General features: G+C 35.9%; 1 protein-coding gene across 2 annotated transcripts; it reads left to right on the top strand.

Annotated features, from left to right (window-relative positions):
* The first annotated feature begins 263 nt into the window (after positions 1-263).
* Positions 264-14388, top strand: LOC135216702 (phospholipid phosphatase-related protein type 5-like). 2 transcript variants are annotated; one of them, XM_064252126.1, is made up of 10 exons: positions 264-360; positions 5167-5325; positions 6460-6649; positions 6862-6973; positions 8014-8248; positions 8358-8550; positions 9430-9573; positions 10936-11058; positions 11618-11775; positions 12301-14388. In XM_064252126.1, the coding sequence occupies exons 2-10, from the start codon at positions 5168-5170 to the stop codon at positions 12434-12436; spliced, it is 1449 nt and encodes a 482-aa protein (XP_064108196.1). In that variant the 5' UTR covers positions 264-360; position 5167; the 3' UTR covers positions 12437-14388. The 2 variants fall into 2 exon arrangements, with proteins under 2 accessions (XP_064108196.1, XP_064108194.1); XM_064252124.1 differs by lacking the exon at positions 264-360 and adding an exon at positions 406-668.
* The last annotated feature ends 5253 nt before the right edge of the window (positions 14389-19641 follow it).

The raw sequence follows: 19641 nt of genomic DNA, 5'->3' as shown, positions 1-19641 counted from the left end.
AGTAGGGAGACTGAGTGAATAACAAAACGAGGTTCACTGCATAGGTTGCAGAGAGAGAGAGAGAGAGAGAGAGAGAGAGGAGAGAGAGAGAGAGACCCCTTGATCAAATAATCTAAATGAGATTTTACCTGGCGATAACCTGGACCTGACTTAAAACAACGACGAAATTGTCTTTTTTTTTTTTTTTGCCACAGATTAAGAACGATAACCGTGATAATATGGCTTATCTTATCTGCTGCTGCTTTTTCTCCTACAACGCAGTAATTCGGAATAGTTTCGCCTCAGTTCTTGGCGTTGTGCATTATTTGTGCCGTTATCTCTGCTACCGATATCGAGGCCTGAGAATACTAAGATCGTCTGGTAAGTTTAGTCAATTGATTTTCGCTTTCTTGAAACGCTGGTGCCTAATTTCAGAAGTGACTATATAGTCGGTGGAATATAAACAAGGAGATGGAGCTAAATTGTGTCTCTTAAATAGGTCGCAGTATCATATCTCCACGATCACCTTCGCCGCATAATCACGAACTTTCTGGAGATCGCTTGATTCTTTTCAGTTTACATCTATTTTAACACAAGAAATGATTTTTATACCCAGTACAAGAGAGTAGTTTATGTGTCCTCAAGGTTCTCGGTCTAATGCGAACCACTTTGTTCACAAGTTGCAGCAGGTGAGTAGCACTGCTTATAAACCCAGTAAAAAGAGAAATGACTCCATAATGCCTTGTAACACGAACACATTGTTTGACATTTTTTGTAATATTTATTTCCAAGCCTGAAGCGTTTTTGTTCACATAAAATTGCGATTAATAAGTGATTTCAAAATCATCATTTCATTATCTGGCAAATAAATTTCGTCATACTTTTTTTTCGTTTTTGTGAATGCAAAAAGTTAATAGCAAGTTTAGAACTTTATCTCCTGTATAATACACGTGGTATTCTGGGCAGAATTAAAATCTTCGATGCCCTGCAGCTGTATGTCTAGTCAAGGCCAACAGAATTTTAATTCTGTTGGCCTTGGGTCTAGTATAGCATTTGCAGTCCGTTAGGTCATCATGTATCGTTTTACGTCACTCCGTTGACTATCAAAAGATAACGAATTCTCATTAAAAGGACATTATTGTTATATCTACATTTTGAAGAAAACACTCCATTATAGAAAGTACGTTTTGGAAAGGAAGGGACGGCACTGTTTTATCACTGTCAGTGGTGCCCTGATGCTGAATGATTAACGATAGACAGAAGATAAGAAAGGATAACAAAGCACAAAGGCACCAAGCAAATTGTGTATTGTACGAGCATGTGTCTTCTAACAAAGTACAATATTCATATACTGATTTTGAAAAATACAGTATTAGCAATAAATACTCCAAAATTGTTATTTTCTTCCCAACGTGTAAAGAGAATACATAGTACCAAAGATATATAAGACGTTCGTCACCCAAATGGTGGGTCAGCCAATAAACAATCAAAAGTACCGACAAGAACAGAAATAAATCTGCCTCATTCTTGCTCGCTTTGAAACCGTAGCACAAAATGAAATGTCATTTTGATTTCGTAACACTCGGCAAAAGCGGGCAACTAAATCTTGCAACGAAAGATAGCTCGAGAATCTACCAGCAGGTAGGCCGCAGAGCTAGTGGTCCTAAAAGAGATTCGAAATCCTAATCATTCTGCAATTTGCAGTTTCAGTCTGATCATTGATTGAACATCACAAGGATTGGTCATAATCATAGCCCCATCAAACAAAAAAATATGGTTTCCTTATAACATGACTAACTTCCTCAAGATTTCAAGATCAGAAAGTTAAATCTCTATGTAATTGTTAGATTCATTATCTGAGTAAGAATGACTATACTGTGTTTTTTTCCATCTGTCCATCCGCCTGTGGTGTTTGCGCATGGTAACACTGCGTCCCGGGCTTTAACTAATATGCTATTTCGAATATTAACGGTGTAATTCGCATACAGTAAATTATTAAAACACTTTTCAGTTGCAAATTTACACCCGGATATCCTTCTATTTCCCTAAAACTTAGACTAGCGTAACTATTTAAAGCCCGGGACGCAGTGTTACCATGCGCAAACACCACAGGCGGATGGACCGATCAAAACAAAAACCGAGTATAGTGAGCAAAGTAAGCCGGGGCCCGTGGCCGAAGTATTGACGTATTTCCAACTTCTGAACTACCGCGTAATTTCCGAGCGGAAGACTGTCACAAATCAGAGGAATCTCTTATCAAGGGAAATGACACCTGACGTCAAACAAGAATTAGGTCGACATCCGCAAGACAGGAATAGAAATGAAATAAGTATAGATAATAACAATGGCTATGGTAATACGAGAGACGCAGAGAAAGCTTATATTCTTCACGAAATAATGGCCTTTGTGCTACCGTGTTATTAGTGATATTTGGTTATATAATTTAAAAGGTAACAAAATTATAAAAGCAACAGTTGTCAGACATGATCAGCTATCATTAGCAAAGTGCGAAATCCTCCTTTATACCAATTTTATACAAAATCTCTCTCTCTCTCTCTCTTCTCTCTCTCTCTCTCTATCTCTCTCCTCTCTCTCTCTCTCTCTCTCTCTCTCTATATATATATATATATATATATATATATATATATATATATATATATATATAATTATATCGTCATAGTTCGTCCTAGTATCACCGGCGACTTTCAATGCAAGATCCCTAGTTCAAACTCTCCTCATGCCTGATAGATTGCACTGAACTAGAGGAATGGGACAATGGGCGCCTTGGCTGAGTGGCAGTGTTCAGTTCGCGATTGTTGGGACTGATGTAGCTCCAAGACTGTTCCTTGTAGTTCCACTTAACTGTAAATGGTCACCATCATCTACTGGAGCCAGAAAAAAGGGTGCGGGTCGAACAACATCTCGCTGAAAACCAGGAGGCCGAACCGTTCTGGCACCACCCCATCTAATGAGGGGAAAAGGCATATTACAAAAAAAAAACTATTCTCTCAGCTGTAAATGTGTACCAGCATTTGCTTGGGTCAAAAAAGTGCATGGGTCTAGCATCTGCATTCCTAAAGACTTGTTATGAATTTGAAAGGCTGTATCGTTCCGTTCAGGCGTCACCTCTCCAAAGGGAAAAAACAGGTAGATGAAAAGACAGACAGTTAGACACACCTAGCCAAGGTATTAAGCCAATAAAGTATTTTTGGGGTCTGCTAAGATGTAAACCAACATAAACAACATTTCATAGATTGACATAAAATGCGTGGTATACAGAGATTAAAAAAAAAAAGGAAAATATATAAGCTCATCGCACAAATGTCATTATTCTTAAGCTAAAATGGATGATGGGGTTGAATGAGTTCAAAACGAATCTATTATGGAAAAATATCAGCCCAATACAGTATTTGAATTTGAGGTCATTCTTTCGGTCGTGAAATCTCGACACCTTAAAGGTCAGAAGCTCACGTCCGTTCAAGTATAAGAGGAGCTGATGGGAGGAGAAATCCTTTGACCTGTCAAGAAAAGAAAGGTCAAGGGTCTCAAATGGTGTGAAGGTGAAATGATGAAAACATCAAGACAACCGTTGCTCATCGTTTATTATATTACACTATATTACAATAATATCCCCATCTTCATTGCCTTCAACGCCGAGCGACGCAGAAGGTCTCTGTAGAATTCAGCCGCTCATGTCTACACAGAAGCGCTCCCTCTTCTGCAAATCATCCCTCTTCTCCAACCTCTCGTCTCAAAGTTCTTTTCCAAGGAGGCCTGGGACTTCCAACATTCCTGGTGCTCAGGAGAGCTCTTCTTCCCGGCATCATTGCCTCTTCTACACATGGAACTAACGGGGTAAGGAGCTGAATGCGCACCCCTGGACTCTGTCACCCAACAGAGAGCAACATACTGGTGATCACCACATTTTTCAGAGGACTCACGTAGGTTTAGATATGAGGAGTCGAAATTCTTTTTCCTTCTTCGAAAATATTGGCGAGAGAGAGAGAGAGAGAGAGAGAGAGAGAGAAGAGAAAGCATTTTTGCTTGTTAGATGGTAGTATGGTCTTCGATGAACCATAAACAAACATATACAAACTTAAGATGTTATGTTGATATCCAGTCATTAATTAAACTCCTCAACCAGTGAATATTTCTATCACAAATCACAAAAACATTGCTGAGTTACAATAGCTAAAGTGAACGAAGGAACACCACTAAGACAAGAGATATTCCAATCTGTCGTTGCCGAAAAAGAAACAAGAAGTAAAGATATCGACAATACCGCTGCAAATCTGTTTTCAAGAAAATAAACTCCGACGCTGCATCTAACCGTCAGAAAATTTACTAAATTGCTCTCTCAGAAATCGCGGAATGTCAGACTATCGGCATCAGATAGTGATGAAAGTTATATCAAAGCATTAACTAATAAGGAACGTTCTTTGAAACAAATAAATGACAAACACCATTAACCTGTGTTTTGTCATGATCAAAGTGAATTTGCTACACGATTTTCAGGATACGTTTGTAACATTACATAATGTCCATCTGTGCACCTTAAGCAAGGCTGTTAGGGTGTAACGTAAGTGAAAATCCCTCGATAAGATATGTGACCGCAGCCCAACTTTTACCTTGGCCCGTCCCTCTTTGGAGACCACAAACAGATAGCCTGATCTCCCTGGTCCCTTGTATTCTTGAAATAAGAGATTAAACGTCTGGTATCTCATCAACTGTGTTATCGTTAAACTAATGCTGTCTGCCTCTTTTCCTGCATAATAATCTCAGATTTTTTGCTTTTGGAATTACTATGAAATTTCACAAGTTTTTCTCTTGCTTTTACCAGAGGTGCTCAAGGTTAGCCTTGAGATATTTGTAAACAAATATCCTTCAGTATTTTTGACACCGGCCCTTATTTCCCAGTCATTCGAACTGCTTGCTTCCTCGTCCGTCTCTCACCTATTGTCATTTATTAGTATTTTAACGCAACTTTCCGTTCCACTATTAAATCTAAACTTGAGAACATTGAAAAATCCAAACACTTGATGTTCCTTCCTTATAAGAACGAACTCCTCCCCAAAATACTAAACTCAAACGAAATATGAAAAGTTATTATTCCTTTACATCCACTGCCTATACCGTGAATCTCGTACCTTTATAATGAATAAATGAAAGAAAGCCTTACCCTTACAGAATGACATCAAATTCGCATGGAGAAAAGGGGCTGGTGCCAGTTCGCCGGGAGAGGAATGGGCAAAATGTCGCCAAGGTTAAAAATGACTTGATTCTCCCGTTTGCTGTGATCGAAGCTATGCTTGCTGCTGCCGTCTGCTATCTCAACTACATACTCAGGTAAGAAGGAATGACTTTCATGTATGTATGCATTCAAGTGTGCTTACATACACACTCACACAGACATGCTCACTGATATATATACTATTATTGTACATATACATATTATATATATATATATGTATATATATATATATATATATATATATATATATTATATATATATATATATATAAATAGAGGAAGTTTAAAATCATTCTGTATCAAGTGCTTTGGTTTGATTATCATCATTTCTGAGATATTGAGTAAAAAATGCAAAATTGTAGCCTTTAAACTACCCTGTGACCAAGACAAGTAGATAAAGATTAAATCCATCAGTCACAAAGATATTTGTTTACCAAATTTTATCACCAAAGGAAAATATCATTTTGACCTTTGAATAATCTTGACCATTGACCGTGAAAAATACTCCGCTGCAAAATATACATATATGTTTAGGGGAAAATAGATACCATCCCAAGGTACCGGTTTACAAAGTTACATCAAAATAAACGTAGAGGGAATAATAATAACAACAACCCTAGAACTACACTTTCGACATAATTGATGGTATTAATAAAATTAAGATGAAATAATTCTCAACTTCTTATGTCATAAAATGCACACACACACAGATATATCTATATATATATATATATATGTGTGTGTGTGTGTATGTGTTTGTAAATGAACATACACGCGTACAAAACCTTTCCAAAAAATTCTCATATCTTTTCTTTTATCACTTCTTTTTAATGTTTCTTTCGGGCCTGACTAGACACAGGTATTGTTGTCTGTCCTAGGGAATTTTGCGTAAAATGAACAAATGTTAGATAGAAAATTATGTGAATAATTGAATTGGAATACGATATAGGAGTGATACCCTTTGTCGAGATTTAGGTAAGGATTTTTATATAGATCATCAAATACATCGTACTTAATTACCTCTTGAGCTGTGGCAGATCTGTCCTTCAAGCAAAATCATGGGGACCAACCATTTGTGTAATCCATCATGAAGTGATAAAACGCCTTATTGTTCCAAGAATGCTTCTGAACTAATAGTCGACGTACAAATACCAGTTTCTCTGTTGTAACCAAACCGCGCACCTCAAGTTCTTCATATCCAACTCAAGTGAATTTATTTCCTTTCACAAGATATGACCCAGATATCCGAGAGGACTGCACTATGGTCAACTGGGAGGGAGTTCGCCTAAGTTGCGCCGAGGATGGCCATGTTCCCTGGCCTGTTTATAACGATACTGATAGTACCAGCTCAAAGGCTGTTACTTTCAACCTTCCCGAATGGGTTTTCTTTACATGTGCCATTGTCGTACCTTCTTGCCTGGTAAGTGTTCTCCTTTGCTTCTTCCACATCAACGTAACGTAATGTTACTTGGACCAGTGTGCGTAAGGAAATGACTTAAGCCATTAGGAAAACAGAAGAAAACAAGCGGATATGTGTACAATCAAGACCACCGAGAGTTCTCGGTGGTCTTGGTACAATGCAGTTCACGTATGGGTACCATCAATTACATATAACTGTTCTCAATCCTTCAGGTTATTGTTGTGGAACTTATTAAGGTGGCGTTCGCACCTAAGAAAATCAAAGTCGTCACGACCGGGAAGTTGGCCTTAAGGCCTGTATTCAGGAGAATTCCAAGGTTCATCGGTAAGTTAGCGTACCCTTCCTTAATAATAGTTGCCATATTGCACTCAAGATTAAGTAGGAAACATTAAGCGTTGTTCTCTGTTGCAAATTGTCTCTCAATATTGACTCACTATTCAACGATGGGTTCTGCCTACGGAGGCACAACATGAAATTTTAGATATGCATAAAGCGGTGACATGCTCGTAATGCATTGTAATTTAAGTTTAGATTGCAACTGGGGTAATTTTGCATAGGTTATGAACTACAAAATAATGTGACTCCGCTCGTTCAACAGAATCTACAAGATTGAATAATACGCAACTTGACTATAATTTTTTAGCTGTTGCTAGCTTTGAACCCCAGAACCTCTTACGAAAAACAATTTCAAAGACACTAGCTGTTAAAAACATCGTGATCATTGTTTTCCGAGGATTCGTAGCAAACTTGATTTTCCACTTATTTTAGAATATACGTAATTTGAATTTGACAGACTACAGTACGGGAGACTTATCACATTAGCTTTTCAAGTCCATAGCCTGATAAGAGGAATAATCATTATTAAGATGGAAATTTTAAAGCTGATAACCAAACATATTCTAACAGAAATACAGAGAAGGCGTTTGACAAATAAAGTTTTTGTAAGTCTTGCTTCGATTCAAAAGAGATTAATTGAAGATGTGGATGGAAAGATTTTACACTCAAAGCAGATTCCTTCGATATCGCAGTAGAACTATATACCTTAGATAGACATAATTTACATGTTATTAACAACTTTATCAATAAGGAATTAATTTGCCATTTTCACGGGTCTAAAATGACAAAGGATTGGATGCCCTAGTCTTTAACATAACATAGAAATAAGCGTGACATTCCATGAAAGGTTAGAATTAGGTTATTGTCTTATTATATATGTTCATGATTATACGACTAACACTACAAGATTAAGAAATAATCACTTGCTGCTACTTCGGGTGAAAGAATCGATTGTTAGGAGCCCCAAGACCTTGAATTGCAGCTGTTTCTTCCATTGTGTCCACGACTCAACACAAGTTTCATTCCAGTTTCCCTGATGATGGGCGGGGCCGTGATAGGGACTCTTGTGTCTGTTCTGAAGCTTTTGATTATATCGCCAAGGCCACACTTCGCAGCAGTATGTTCTGCTAATGACACCAGAATAGAAGATTGCCGCAGTGGGGGTGCATGGTACCCGAGCACTGCGTGCGAAGGGAACGTCAACGATGTTCAAGAAGCTCTTAGATCTTTCCCGTCGTATCATGCCACTCTGGCTGCATATTGGTAAGAGACACCGAAGAATTCTTCTCCTTGTATCTACGACTTTTCAAATCTACATCCAAAAGCAATGCAAAATGTAGGCGCTCCACAAGCAAATGTTTCGTTATTTCAGTGGTATATGGACAGCAGTTTACCTGTCAACAGCAGCTCGCATTGCAGGAGTTTACGGCGCTACTCTTGTTATGGTGGGAGCTGTATTTGTCATGGCTTCTATTGGCATGACGCATCACCTTTTCATTGGCTTTTCCTCCAGCAACGACGTCATTGTTGGTGGAATTTTGGGAGCTGCTGCTGCATTGTATGTGGTAAGGATGACAACAGATACCAAATACTTTTACTTATTTAAAAATAAGAATATTCTTGAACAATTTTCTATTTCTCTGTAATTAAGCAGAAAAGTAACTGACTGAATTGTTAAAAGCTCGCTGCTGGTAATACACCTTGGGTAATCATGATCTGAAGCTTGAAAACCAAAGCTGGCTCTTTATCACTTTGCTAGTACACTTTGCTTTTTACCATCTTTCGCTCGTTAGACTATTAAGTAAAGAAACTTATGTAGAAACTGAAAAAAATATATTTGTAAACATCTAACACATTGTGGCACTGTTCATGGTTACTGCAAGTATGTATGCTTTCCCACAGATGTACTAACTTTCAAAAGTAGCGTAAGTATCTTATATATATATATATATATATATATATATATATATATATATATATATATGTATATATATATATATATACATATATATTTATATCTATATATATATATATTTATGTGTGTGTGTGTGTATGTTTGGTTAATTCTTCATACCATATAAACTCTTCTCTTTCTCTTAAAAAGAAATCTCTGTTGAATACATTAGCTCTGATTAATAAGTTATTTACAGTTCCAGATTCTGTGTAGCACGATATCACGTTACTCACACAAAAAGGAAACAAACGTACAGATTGGTGTTCACCTCATGGTGAAAGTAACGCATATGGCAAAAAACCATCTTATACGAAGTAATGTTTAGAGAATGTTATCATAATTATTCTCTAGATCTTGATACGAAGCTTAATATTCTAGCAACAGAGCTGAGAACAGCAACCGAATAGTCTCTTGATGCATCAATTATATCTAAGATAAATTTGACATAAAAAAAAAAAATGCTGACATTTCCTCCTTGTCTCCGAAATAGACTTTGATCATCCTGAATGGCTTCCGAGAGCGTGAGTTCGAAGTGAAAGTGATTCGTGCGTCGTCGCCTTTGGATATCGATCATCCGAACATTTTGCCGATTGTCCCTCTTTATGGCGCCGATGGGGCAATAGACTTATCCAATGTAAGTTGTTCACATTACTTAACTTGCAGTAAAACTGAAGTTCTTGCCAATCTTGGTACATAGTGCCTTGAAAGACCAAACCAGTTTTATTTGAAGCTTACATTATTCAAAGGAAATGACATTCAGACAAACGGTCATCTATATCAAATGATCAATCAGTACAAAGATAAACGGAAAGACTGATTTGCTCTTTTAGAACTCTCATTTCGTAGCGGTCAAAGGTTTTGCAATATCCTGCAGTTGAATCATAGAAGCGAATACTTGTCATCTTCCCTAATTATATGCTCGACGATAGCATTTAGCATTTCCTTTTCACCAAAGTCCTTCATAATTAGCATCTCTTCGGGGATAAAGGAAAATTTACGATAGTATTTGAAAAACATAATCTGGTAAGACCTATTTATATGAGATTCACAAATTTACGGATCTGAAAGCAAATGGAAACGATAAAATTCTATTTTCTGTCAATTGCAAATAAGGACGTAGTTAATAATGTAATTAAGAATATTGAACAATCATGATTCATTATTGACGATTTGAGTGACCTAAATAAAAATGTGAAATGAAGTACAAACTTTTCTTTCATCTGTCTGCTTATTACCGAGCAATGTACTGCATGAAATTCAGTTCAGACCTGAACCATATGTTACCTCACGATGTGTTTCTCTGGCTTTGTTTTGGGATTCAGTTAGGAAAATGTGCTGCAGAACGTTACTTAAACTGTATAACACAGCTCCAGTTGTTTGATAGTTGAAAATATATTTGTAAATAATTTTCCAACAAAGTTTACATAGAATTTGGGGAGTTCACAAGTTTCTATCTTAACATGACATAGATTACAGTTTATCATAATGTGAAAATTTCTGGAAATGAGAAAAACGTGAATGTTACGGATAATGACGAAATAATTAGATTTTTAGTAGATCAGTGAAAAAGAAGCATGTAAATGAATTACAGCAATGCACATCGAACAAAAACAAATGACAATCGCAAGATCAAATATCCCTGCGACTACGCAACGAAGAATAAAGATTCGTGGAAAATAGCGTTGCATTCATAATTATCAAAGACAAACAAATAATAGTAAAATTCATCGAAAATCTACAGGAGTAAATATGCTGTAACTTCGTTTTCTCCTCCTGAAATAGGTAATAGAATAAGGAAAACTTCTGTTTCATTAAGTTCACTGTAACTTTCGTTTTCCTGTGCTTTTCAAGAACAGATTTCTTTTTTTTTTTCTTGGCCAGTTGTAACGATATTATTATACTATCATTACTTTGTTGAATATCAAACAAAATTATTCTGGAATCTAATATCAGTTTACATCTCTTTCGAACTTCCCGTCTTCTCCCTATAATGAAGGAGCCGAGGGAGGTGCGCTTTGAGGATGACCAGGTGGATAGTGAAGACTTCGGTTTGGGAGAGAGTGACTCTTCCAACTACATCGCCTTCATACCTAGAGCTACTTCTCACACTACACAGAAGGTAAAGGCGGAGGGCGTGATAAAAGTAAACAAGAAAATACACAAATCACATAATGAACAAAGGAAACAAAAAGAGTTTAAAACATATTCTGAAATGAGTTTTGAGTTGCAACGGTAGTCATTTTGCCCAGTGAAAAGCACGAATGACCTACATTACCTATTTTCCCTTAGTGGTATACGGTACCTTTTTACCTCAGCTAGGCTGACAGTTCTTGGTTGGTATGGCGACTAACAATTACGTATGACATTTGAAGATCAAAACCTGTTTTGAAAAGACATTGCAATAGCCTGTTTTCCAAGCGGCATCCAAATTTAGTCTGGACTCTTAAGTTATTTCGCATTTAGTAGATCTGAGTTGAAAAAGTAAGACAGTAACGAAAGTTAAAAAACAACAGTTTAGTCATTCTTTTGCAATGCAACCGAAAATGTTAACTTTGAGAAAATGCTACGGTTCCATGTTAAACAAACTAAACAATTCTTTCACCATAAATATGTTTTGTGGTCTCGCTCTTGAGTTTGTTTATTTATACGTTTGAAAGCAGCATCTCATCGCTTTCCAGGGGCGAGGAGCTTCATCCCTCCCAGCACAAGCAGTGAACGCGAACGTCGGAACGGCGTCTTCCAACATCCCTACCCCACCACCTCTTCCTTCCTACGGACCTCCTCCGAGTTACTCCAGAACAGAAGTAGTTTCGTCATACAACATTCCAAGGCAAAGGTCTGTGAGTTAAACTTTGTGTTAAAGGTGACGGAGCTGTGGCCAATCATTTAATGTCTTGTGGGGTTTGTACTGAAATTGTCTTTCCTAGATAGTGACCGCCAAATGTTTTAATCCTGTATGTATCACTTTTGTTCGTCTTTAGTACACGCTCGTTGGGATGAATCAAAACATAAACAAAAGACTGTAAACATCATAAAGATAATGACTCCAAAGAAATATTAGAACTAAATAACGACCCCTGAATTTTGCTGGGGTCACTATCTAAGAAAGATACAATTGTTTTCATGATCGTATAAAGATATAGATATATATATATATATATATATATATATATATATATATATCTATATATATATATATATATATATATATATACTGAAGAAGAATATATACATTGATTTTGTTCATTCGGAATGAATATTCTCGTCATATAAATGAATTCCAATAAAATGTTTGCTAAATCATATGAAAGAAGATTTCACTCATATAATTGTGAAAGAAACTATCGCTGCTGCTTTCCAGGTTTTCAGCTCCTGTGAGATCACCTCAGGCGCCATCGTACAACGACTCAAGAAAGGACAACGTTCTGAACGCCTATTACAGCCGAGATTCAGACGTTATACCGAGAGCCCGGACTGAAACTGCATCTTACTTCTGAGGCAATTAATTGTTCAGAGAGTTATGGAAATCTACCAGCACTGCTACTATACAGAATTCCAAGTCTCTTCGCGTAAAGATGATTGCAAACATGAATGCATTCGGTGTTAAACATTTTTGAAATTTTGATTATTACAGCATATGCTGTTGATGTCTACGGACGAATTCGTTTCCAAATATGCCTCTGTGAAACAAAAACACTATAATGTGGATATCAGACATTTCTTTATTACTTGTTACAGATACCTGTGTCACTAGCAACACTATCTTGCGCTGACCCTGGCATTCTTGCACCCTGTCCTTTACACATTGTGAGTTTTTCCCTTCATGCTTCGTTCGTTTTATATCAAGCCAGCCTTCTGCTGGCACAATCTCTGGCTCTAGTGCAGCCCGTAAGTCTAATGCTTCACTCCACATCTTCTTCAAGGAACCTGAAGCGATAGTTCTGCTTCTTTACTTCCAGGGGGCGTCCTCCCCCAGCAGCGAAAGCGTAACCTGTTCTTTTCGTTTCTTAGTGATTTTCTTTTCACTACGTGTATTTCTGCAGAAAGCGCAATCTGTCTCTTTCTCGATCTCTCTCATATCTATAACAGATCATTATCAAGGAAGTTTGTATGTCTTACATATAGTATGACTTCAGTATTTGGTAATAAAATCTAATGGTTTTATGCAAGAGGATGAAGAGAACGGTGAAATATTTTCATTTAAATTCACATGTCCGCATTTAACATAAAAGCATCTCTTCTGAATGATTCATGATGATATAGATCCCTATTTCCTGCACACTGTGATGTCTCAGATTGTAGGCAGTCCGAGTCTCACTTGATTTGACAGTTCAGGAAGGCCGATTGACTTGGATTACTTGCCAATCTTGACTGTGATAGGAATTTCAGAGGTTCACAGCTGTTTACCGCAAAGGAAATATAATTTTCTAAGGACATATATGAACAAAACTCTTTCTGCAGAGAAATGGTATCCACAGAGGCAATTATTGTAACAAAGAGCAGTGAAATTGACTCATATCAGTTACGAATGATACCATAATCCAAATATTATATATAACCTTAGTATAAGTGTACATGTAACGTCATTCGACGTAAATTGGAATCGCCTTCATGTTGCGAACTTGGATAATAATTATATGCAAACATCCAGATATCAATAAATTACTTGCATGGGATGCCATGGATGCTTCTTACCTTATCGGTGGCTCAACCATATGTTCCACTCCTCCTTTAGAGATGGCCACCTCGTAAGTGAAGCGTAATTTGTTTCACTCTTTCCTCACTTTGAAAATCACTTTTCTATCGCTGTGAAAGCAAGATTATTAGTATGATATAGCTTATGAGGAAGAATAACTACGTAGAAATCTATGGAATATTTAATGGATACATGAATTACAACATGCATGTGCTGTATATCCTGGAATGTAGGAGTACTACTGAAAGCAAGTAACCATACACAATTTTTGTGTATGCAGTGCAAACCCCTTCACGAGAACTTACAAGCTTGTTCGCCAACCAGTAATCAACAGGAAAATAGTGCACATGCTCTAGAAAATCAGTATAAGGTTTGAAATGTCTCACTGTCTAAAAATGATATTCTCATACTTTGCTTTGACTTCATCTACCAGTGTTATATTTACACTTACATTTAGGGAAGGTTGTTCTTAAAGGCCTGTGCACGTTGTAAGTTGGTTCGAATTCAATTTATAGTTCTTGACTTCATCCATTTGGCGATGAATCATTTGATTTTTGTTTGAATTTGTTCAACATGTCTGATTTTAACATTAAATTTTATTTGATTATCTGTTATCACCGACGCGCGCTCTCTCTCTCTCTCTCTCTCTCTTTGTGGTCTTGTACCTAATATTCACTCATTTTTATTTTTATTTGATAATTGGCAATCATTACCATTATTCTGATAATAACAGTAATAAAAAAATGAAAAAGATATCTGTGTGCTTTCTAGTATTCCTGCCACGGATTTCACATTATGAAATATAATTTATTTTTTCTTCACAGAATAATGTAAATACCATACGAATAGTAATAAAAAAAAAAAAGAGGACTAAAAAACATTGTCGCAGGGACCATACACGAGACCAGGAGTTCCCCAGCTTCTCTTAGCACGACCCCATTCAGCACTTAAACGCACACACACACAATATATATATATATATATATATATATATATATAGTATGTAGTATGATATTTATAGATATATATATTAATCATATTCTTAATTCTATTATTTATTGATTTTACTTGTTTTTTACTAATTAATTTAATTTATTTAATCCCAAGTGGTTATGGTTATTTCTACATTTACAGCATTACTGAGAATTTTGGTCTTATAGTGATATTGAAGTAAAAGAGAAACAGAAAACCTTTAAATTTGTTTATTAACAAAGTAGCTAATCATAATTGAAATTCTCAGATTTGGCAATTTTAAAATATTGACACTATGTTAACACTTCGTAAGTTCATAACATGCTACTCATCAGCATTAGCAAATACAATATGGGGATAATATTTTAACACTACATAACAAGCTGCTTAGTTATAACAGCTGTATCATGTTGTACCTCCTGGCTGTCTGATATTATGAGTAGTCTACTTGATCACTCACCACCTGATCCCTCGGTGGCCGCGAGTTCGTTTCTCGGGCATTCCATTGAGGTGTGAGAAATGTGTATTTCTGGTGATAGAAGTTCACTCTCGACGCTGTACGGAAGTCACGTAAAGCCTTTGGTCCCGTTGCTGAATAACGTAAAAACACCATACAAAGAAATAAAAAATTACAATCTGCTTAGTTATTTTGTATATAGGAGTGTATGTTGTTAGGCAACCCATCATACAGTTTTCCAAGTTGATATTTGTCATACAGCTACGATAGTCATTTAAAATGAACACCATTGATGAGCCCACACTGATGATAATGCATTAAATTGAAAATGATACCTCGTATCCCCTGCTTGGATGTTTTGTACACCCCATTCCCTGGGGGTACCTCAGCGATCCCATGACCTGTTTATGACCCCACGCAATAGGCATTCCTACCCCACTTGGGGTCCCGACCCTTGATTTGGGAACCCCTGCACTAGACTCAAACTGGATATGTGTCTGAATTCTTGTGTGTGTGTGTGTACGTATATATATATATATATATATATATATATATATATACTATATATATATAGATATATATATATATATATATATATATATATATCTATATATGCATATGTGTGTGTATGTATGTATATATATATATGTGTGTGTGTGTGTGTGTGTGTGTATATATATACATATATATTATATATACATGTATATATAACTGAATCACGAAAGTTTGGAATGTGATAAATCCATAAATAAAGGTATAAGCCACGAAGGAAAAATAAACAACAGAGTTTCTGCAAGATCTTTCGACTCAATGTCCTTTACTCAGCAGACAAACTGACTTACATTAGGAATTTACAGTACAGGAAAGGCCGTATAACTGACAAATAGGGATTATACGGAGATTAGTACCTAGAGTCCGGCACACTGGAGAATGAGTAACCTTTCCAAACAAGCATAATCATGGGTACAATCTAAAAACAAAAAGATTAAGTCCCACTACTCAGACACAGGGACAAGACAATTAAAAGATTATACAGGGCGAAAGTTGACCAATTCAGATCTTTGGTAAACAAAAACTTATTCACAAAACATATTAAACATACATATACAACGAAGATATCCTTAAAGCAACTAATTTGTATTTAAGTCTGTAATTATATCTTTGAGGTCATTCTTAAACATGTTACAAATACAAGGGTCTAAATGAAACAGGCCACGACTAATATTAAAATTACAATGGGAAGTAAGTTGTATTATGGCAGAATCTAAAAGATTTTGTGAAAAGCCATCTTTTGATCTAGCAATTACTGAACTACCAATCCAATTTATCTGGTGGTTATTTTCACTTAAATGAGTGAATATTGCATTAGATGTTTGCCCAGTTTTTACAGAATATTTATGTTGGTTTTATCCTTACTTCTAAGCCCTTGCTCGACTGTCCGAGATAAAATAGGGATAGTCCATACATAGAATTTTATATATTATGTTGTTGCTCTCCCTGGGTCCATTTTTTATTAACATTCCTTTTAGTGTGTTATTATAGGAAAAAACAAGGTTGACCTTAAAGGCTTTTAACAATGAACTAATGGTTTCAAATCCGTTACAAGAAGGCAAACTGAGAATGTTCTTAGATTTTTCTTTCTCCGTGTTACTTATATCATAAAACTTTTTGTGGGCTTTATTATAACAAATATCTAATTTATGTGAGGGATACATAAATCTTTCCCTATTTTTCTTATGTATTCAATTTCTTGATCCAAATATTGGGGACTGACAATGTGCAATGCTTGTAAATATTCAATGGTGAATTTTATCAACAAATATTTGGCATGTCAATGGGCAACCCTTTATCACCACTCCTCTCAAACTTGTACGTGGAATTCTTTGAAAAACGCTACTTACCTAATATTTATATTCTCGTAAAGTGGTATAGATATGTTGATTATATTTTAGCTGTTCTGCCTGCTGGTATTGATGTAAAACTCTCTAAATTAAATAACCAGGTACCATCATTTAAGTTTACTCTAGAATTGGATAAAGACAATTGCCTCCCTTTCTTAGACGTTTTGATACATAGAGAACCATTTCAATGTAAATTCAGTAAATATAGGAAACCAACCAACAACTTAACCTATTTTCATTTCTATTCAGGCCACCATCTTAACATCAAAATATAAATTTTTTCTTCTATGTTTTTACGAACATTGCGCATTGTCAGTCCCCTATATTTGGATCAAGAAATTGAATACATAAGAAAAATAGGGAAATATTTATGTTATCCTTCACATACATTAGATATTTGTTATAATAAAGCCCACAAAAAGTTTTATAGTATAAGTAACAAGGAGAAAGAAAATTCTAAGAACATTCTCAGTTTGCCTTCTTGTAACGGATTTGAAACCATTAAATCATTGTTAAAAGCCTTTAAGGTCAACCTTGTTTTTTCCTATAATAACACGCTAAAAGGAATGTTAATAAAAAATGGCCCCAGGGAAAGCAACAACATAATATATAAAATTCCATGTATGGACTGTCCCTATTTTTATCTGGGACAGTCGAGCAAGGGCTTAGAAGTAAGGATAAAACCAACATAAATATTCTGTAAAAACTGGGCAAACATCTAATGCAATATTCACTCATTTAAGTGAAAATAACCACCAGATAAATTGGATTGGTAGTTCAGTAATTGCTAGATCAAAAGATGGCTTTTCACAAAATCTTTTAGATTCTGCCATAATACAACTTACTTCCCATTGTAATTTTAATTAGTCGTGGCCTGTTTCATTTAGACCCTTGTATTTGTAACATGTTTAAGAATGACCTCAAAGATATAGGTGCAGACTTAAATACAAATTAGTTGCCTTAGAGATATCTTCATTGTATATGTATGTTTAATATGTTTTGTGAATAAGTTTTTGTTTACCAAAGATCTGAATTGGTCAGCTGTCGCCCTGTATAATCTTTTAATTGTCTTGTCCCTGTGTCTGAGTAGTGGGACTTAATCTTTTTGTTTTTAAATTGTACCCATGATTATGGTTGTTTGGAAAGGTTACTCATTCTCAAGGTGTGCCGGACTCTAGGTACTAATCTCCTTATAATCCCTATCTGTCAGTTATACGGCCTTTCCTGTACTGTAAATTCCTCATGTAAGTTAGTTTGTCTGCTGAGTAAAGGACGTCGAGTCGAAAGATCTTGCAGACCCTCTGCTGTTTATTTTTCCTTCGTGGCTCATACCTTTAATTTATATGATATATATATATATATATATATATATATATATATATATATATATATATATATATATGTATGTATGTATGTATGTGTGTTTGTATACATATATATATATATATATATATATATATATATATATATATATATATATATATATAGTTAGATAGATATGTGTGTGTGTGGATTTGCATGCTTTCATCTGCAGTCATTAGAGCCAATGTGCCTGCACTTTTATATACAACAGAATGTTGAAATAAGCATGTAGTATTGCAAGCTGTATTTGGAATTTCTGATGTTGATATAATGTGGGAAATTTACATTTCATATTTTTAAGTCATTCATTCATTTTGCCGTTTTTTTCGTTGTGTTAATTATATTCCGTGTAATTATGCTACTTGCTCTTCTTAAAAACTGCACGCTTCAATTCTGAATTTGACGTCATCAAACAATGAAACTGCCTCTGGCCGTCCGTCATTCATGCTGATCATCCATTCTTTTCACACTGTTCACGGTGATACTATCATACTAGAATCTGAAACTGTCTTCGAAGCGTTGTGAGTGACCGTTCCATACTAGTGCCTTCATTGAGGATTTAAACAAAAAGAGCCTCTTCAGATATAGCTGCTGAAGTTTCATTAAATGCAAGAATTCATCAGCGAAACGGCAAATGATAGGTACAAAAAGACCACGCCTTGTCACATGGCATCCATTTATTCACGAAGCTAGGTTCTACCTACTATATACCAATAGGCTATATACCTATAGCCTAGTGCCCTAGTGAGACATCGAAATGCAAGAAAACCACGAATTCGAAAAAGTTCTGCTCTTTGAACATCCAGCGGTGTGTGTGAGTGAGTCTATTGAGATTCTACTACTTATTTTCCCATTTCTGAAGAGCATATTTTACGTCTTGCACATTGTGTAATACTAACCTAGGCATCTCCCTAGGCCTCAGTTGTGTTTCTGAGGTTACTTAGCTGAGTTAGGTATCACTTGTGCTTTTCAGAATATTTATACTTGCCCAGAATTTTTAAGCAGCTGAGCCTTATAAAAATCAACCTCCAATATGTTTATTTTAGTAAAATAAAGACTCGTACTACGGCCTGCCAAATTCCCACCAGTCTATTGCAGTTGCCAGCCGGAACAATTAGCTAGTACCACCATTTCTGTATGTGATTGTTTACATTTACCTAGGTAGGTACCTATGTCTAATGTTTTGTGTGTGTGTGTGTGTGTGTGATATTAGCCATAGCCCATTTTTTCTATGTTATTAAGTTCATTTTTTAGGGGCTTGTATTAAACACGGCTCCCATTGTCCACGTAGACTGGGAACTTTAGTAGCCTAGC

The sequence above is a fragment of the Macrobrachium nipponense genome, chromosome 6, assembly GCF_015104395.2.
Source record: "Macrobrachium nipponense isolate FS-2020 chromosome 6, ASM1510439v2, whole genome shotgun sequence".
In the NCBI taxonomy this organism is placed as follows: domain Eukaryota; kingdom Metazoa; phylum Arthropoda; class Malacostraca; order Decapoda; family Palaemonidae; genus Macrobrachium; species Macrobrachium nipponense.
The sequence above is the reverse complement of the archived record's forward strand: the minus strand, read 5'-3'. Positions and strand labels throughout refer to the sequence as shown.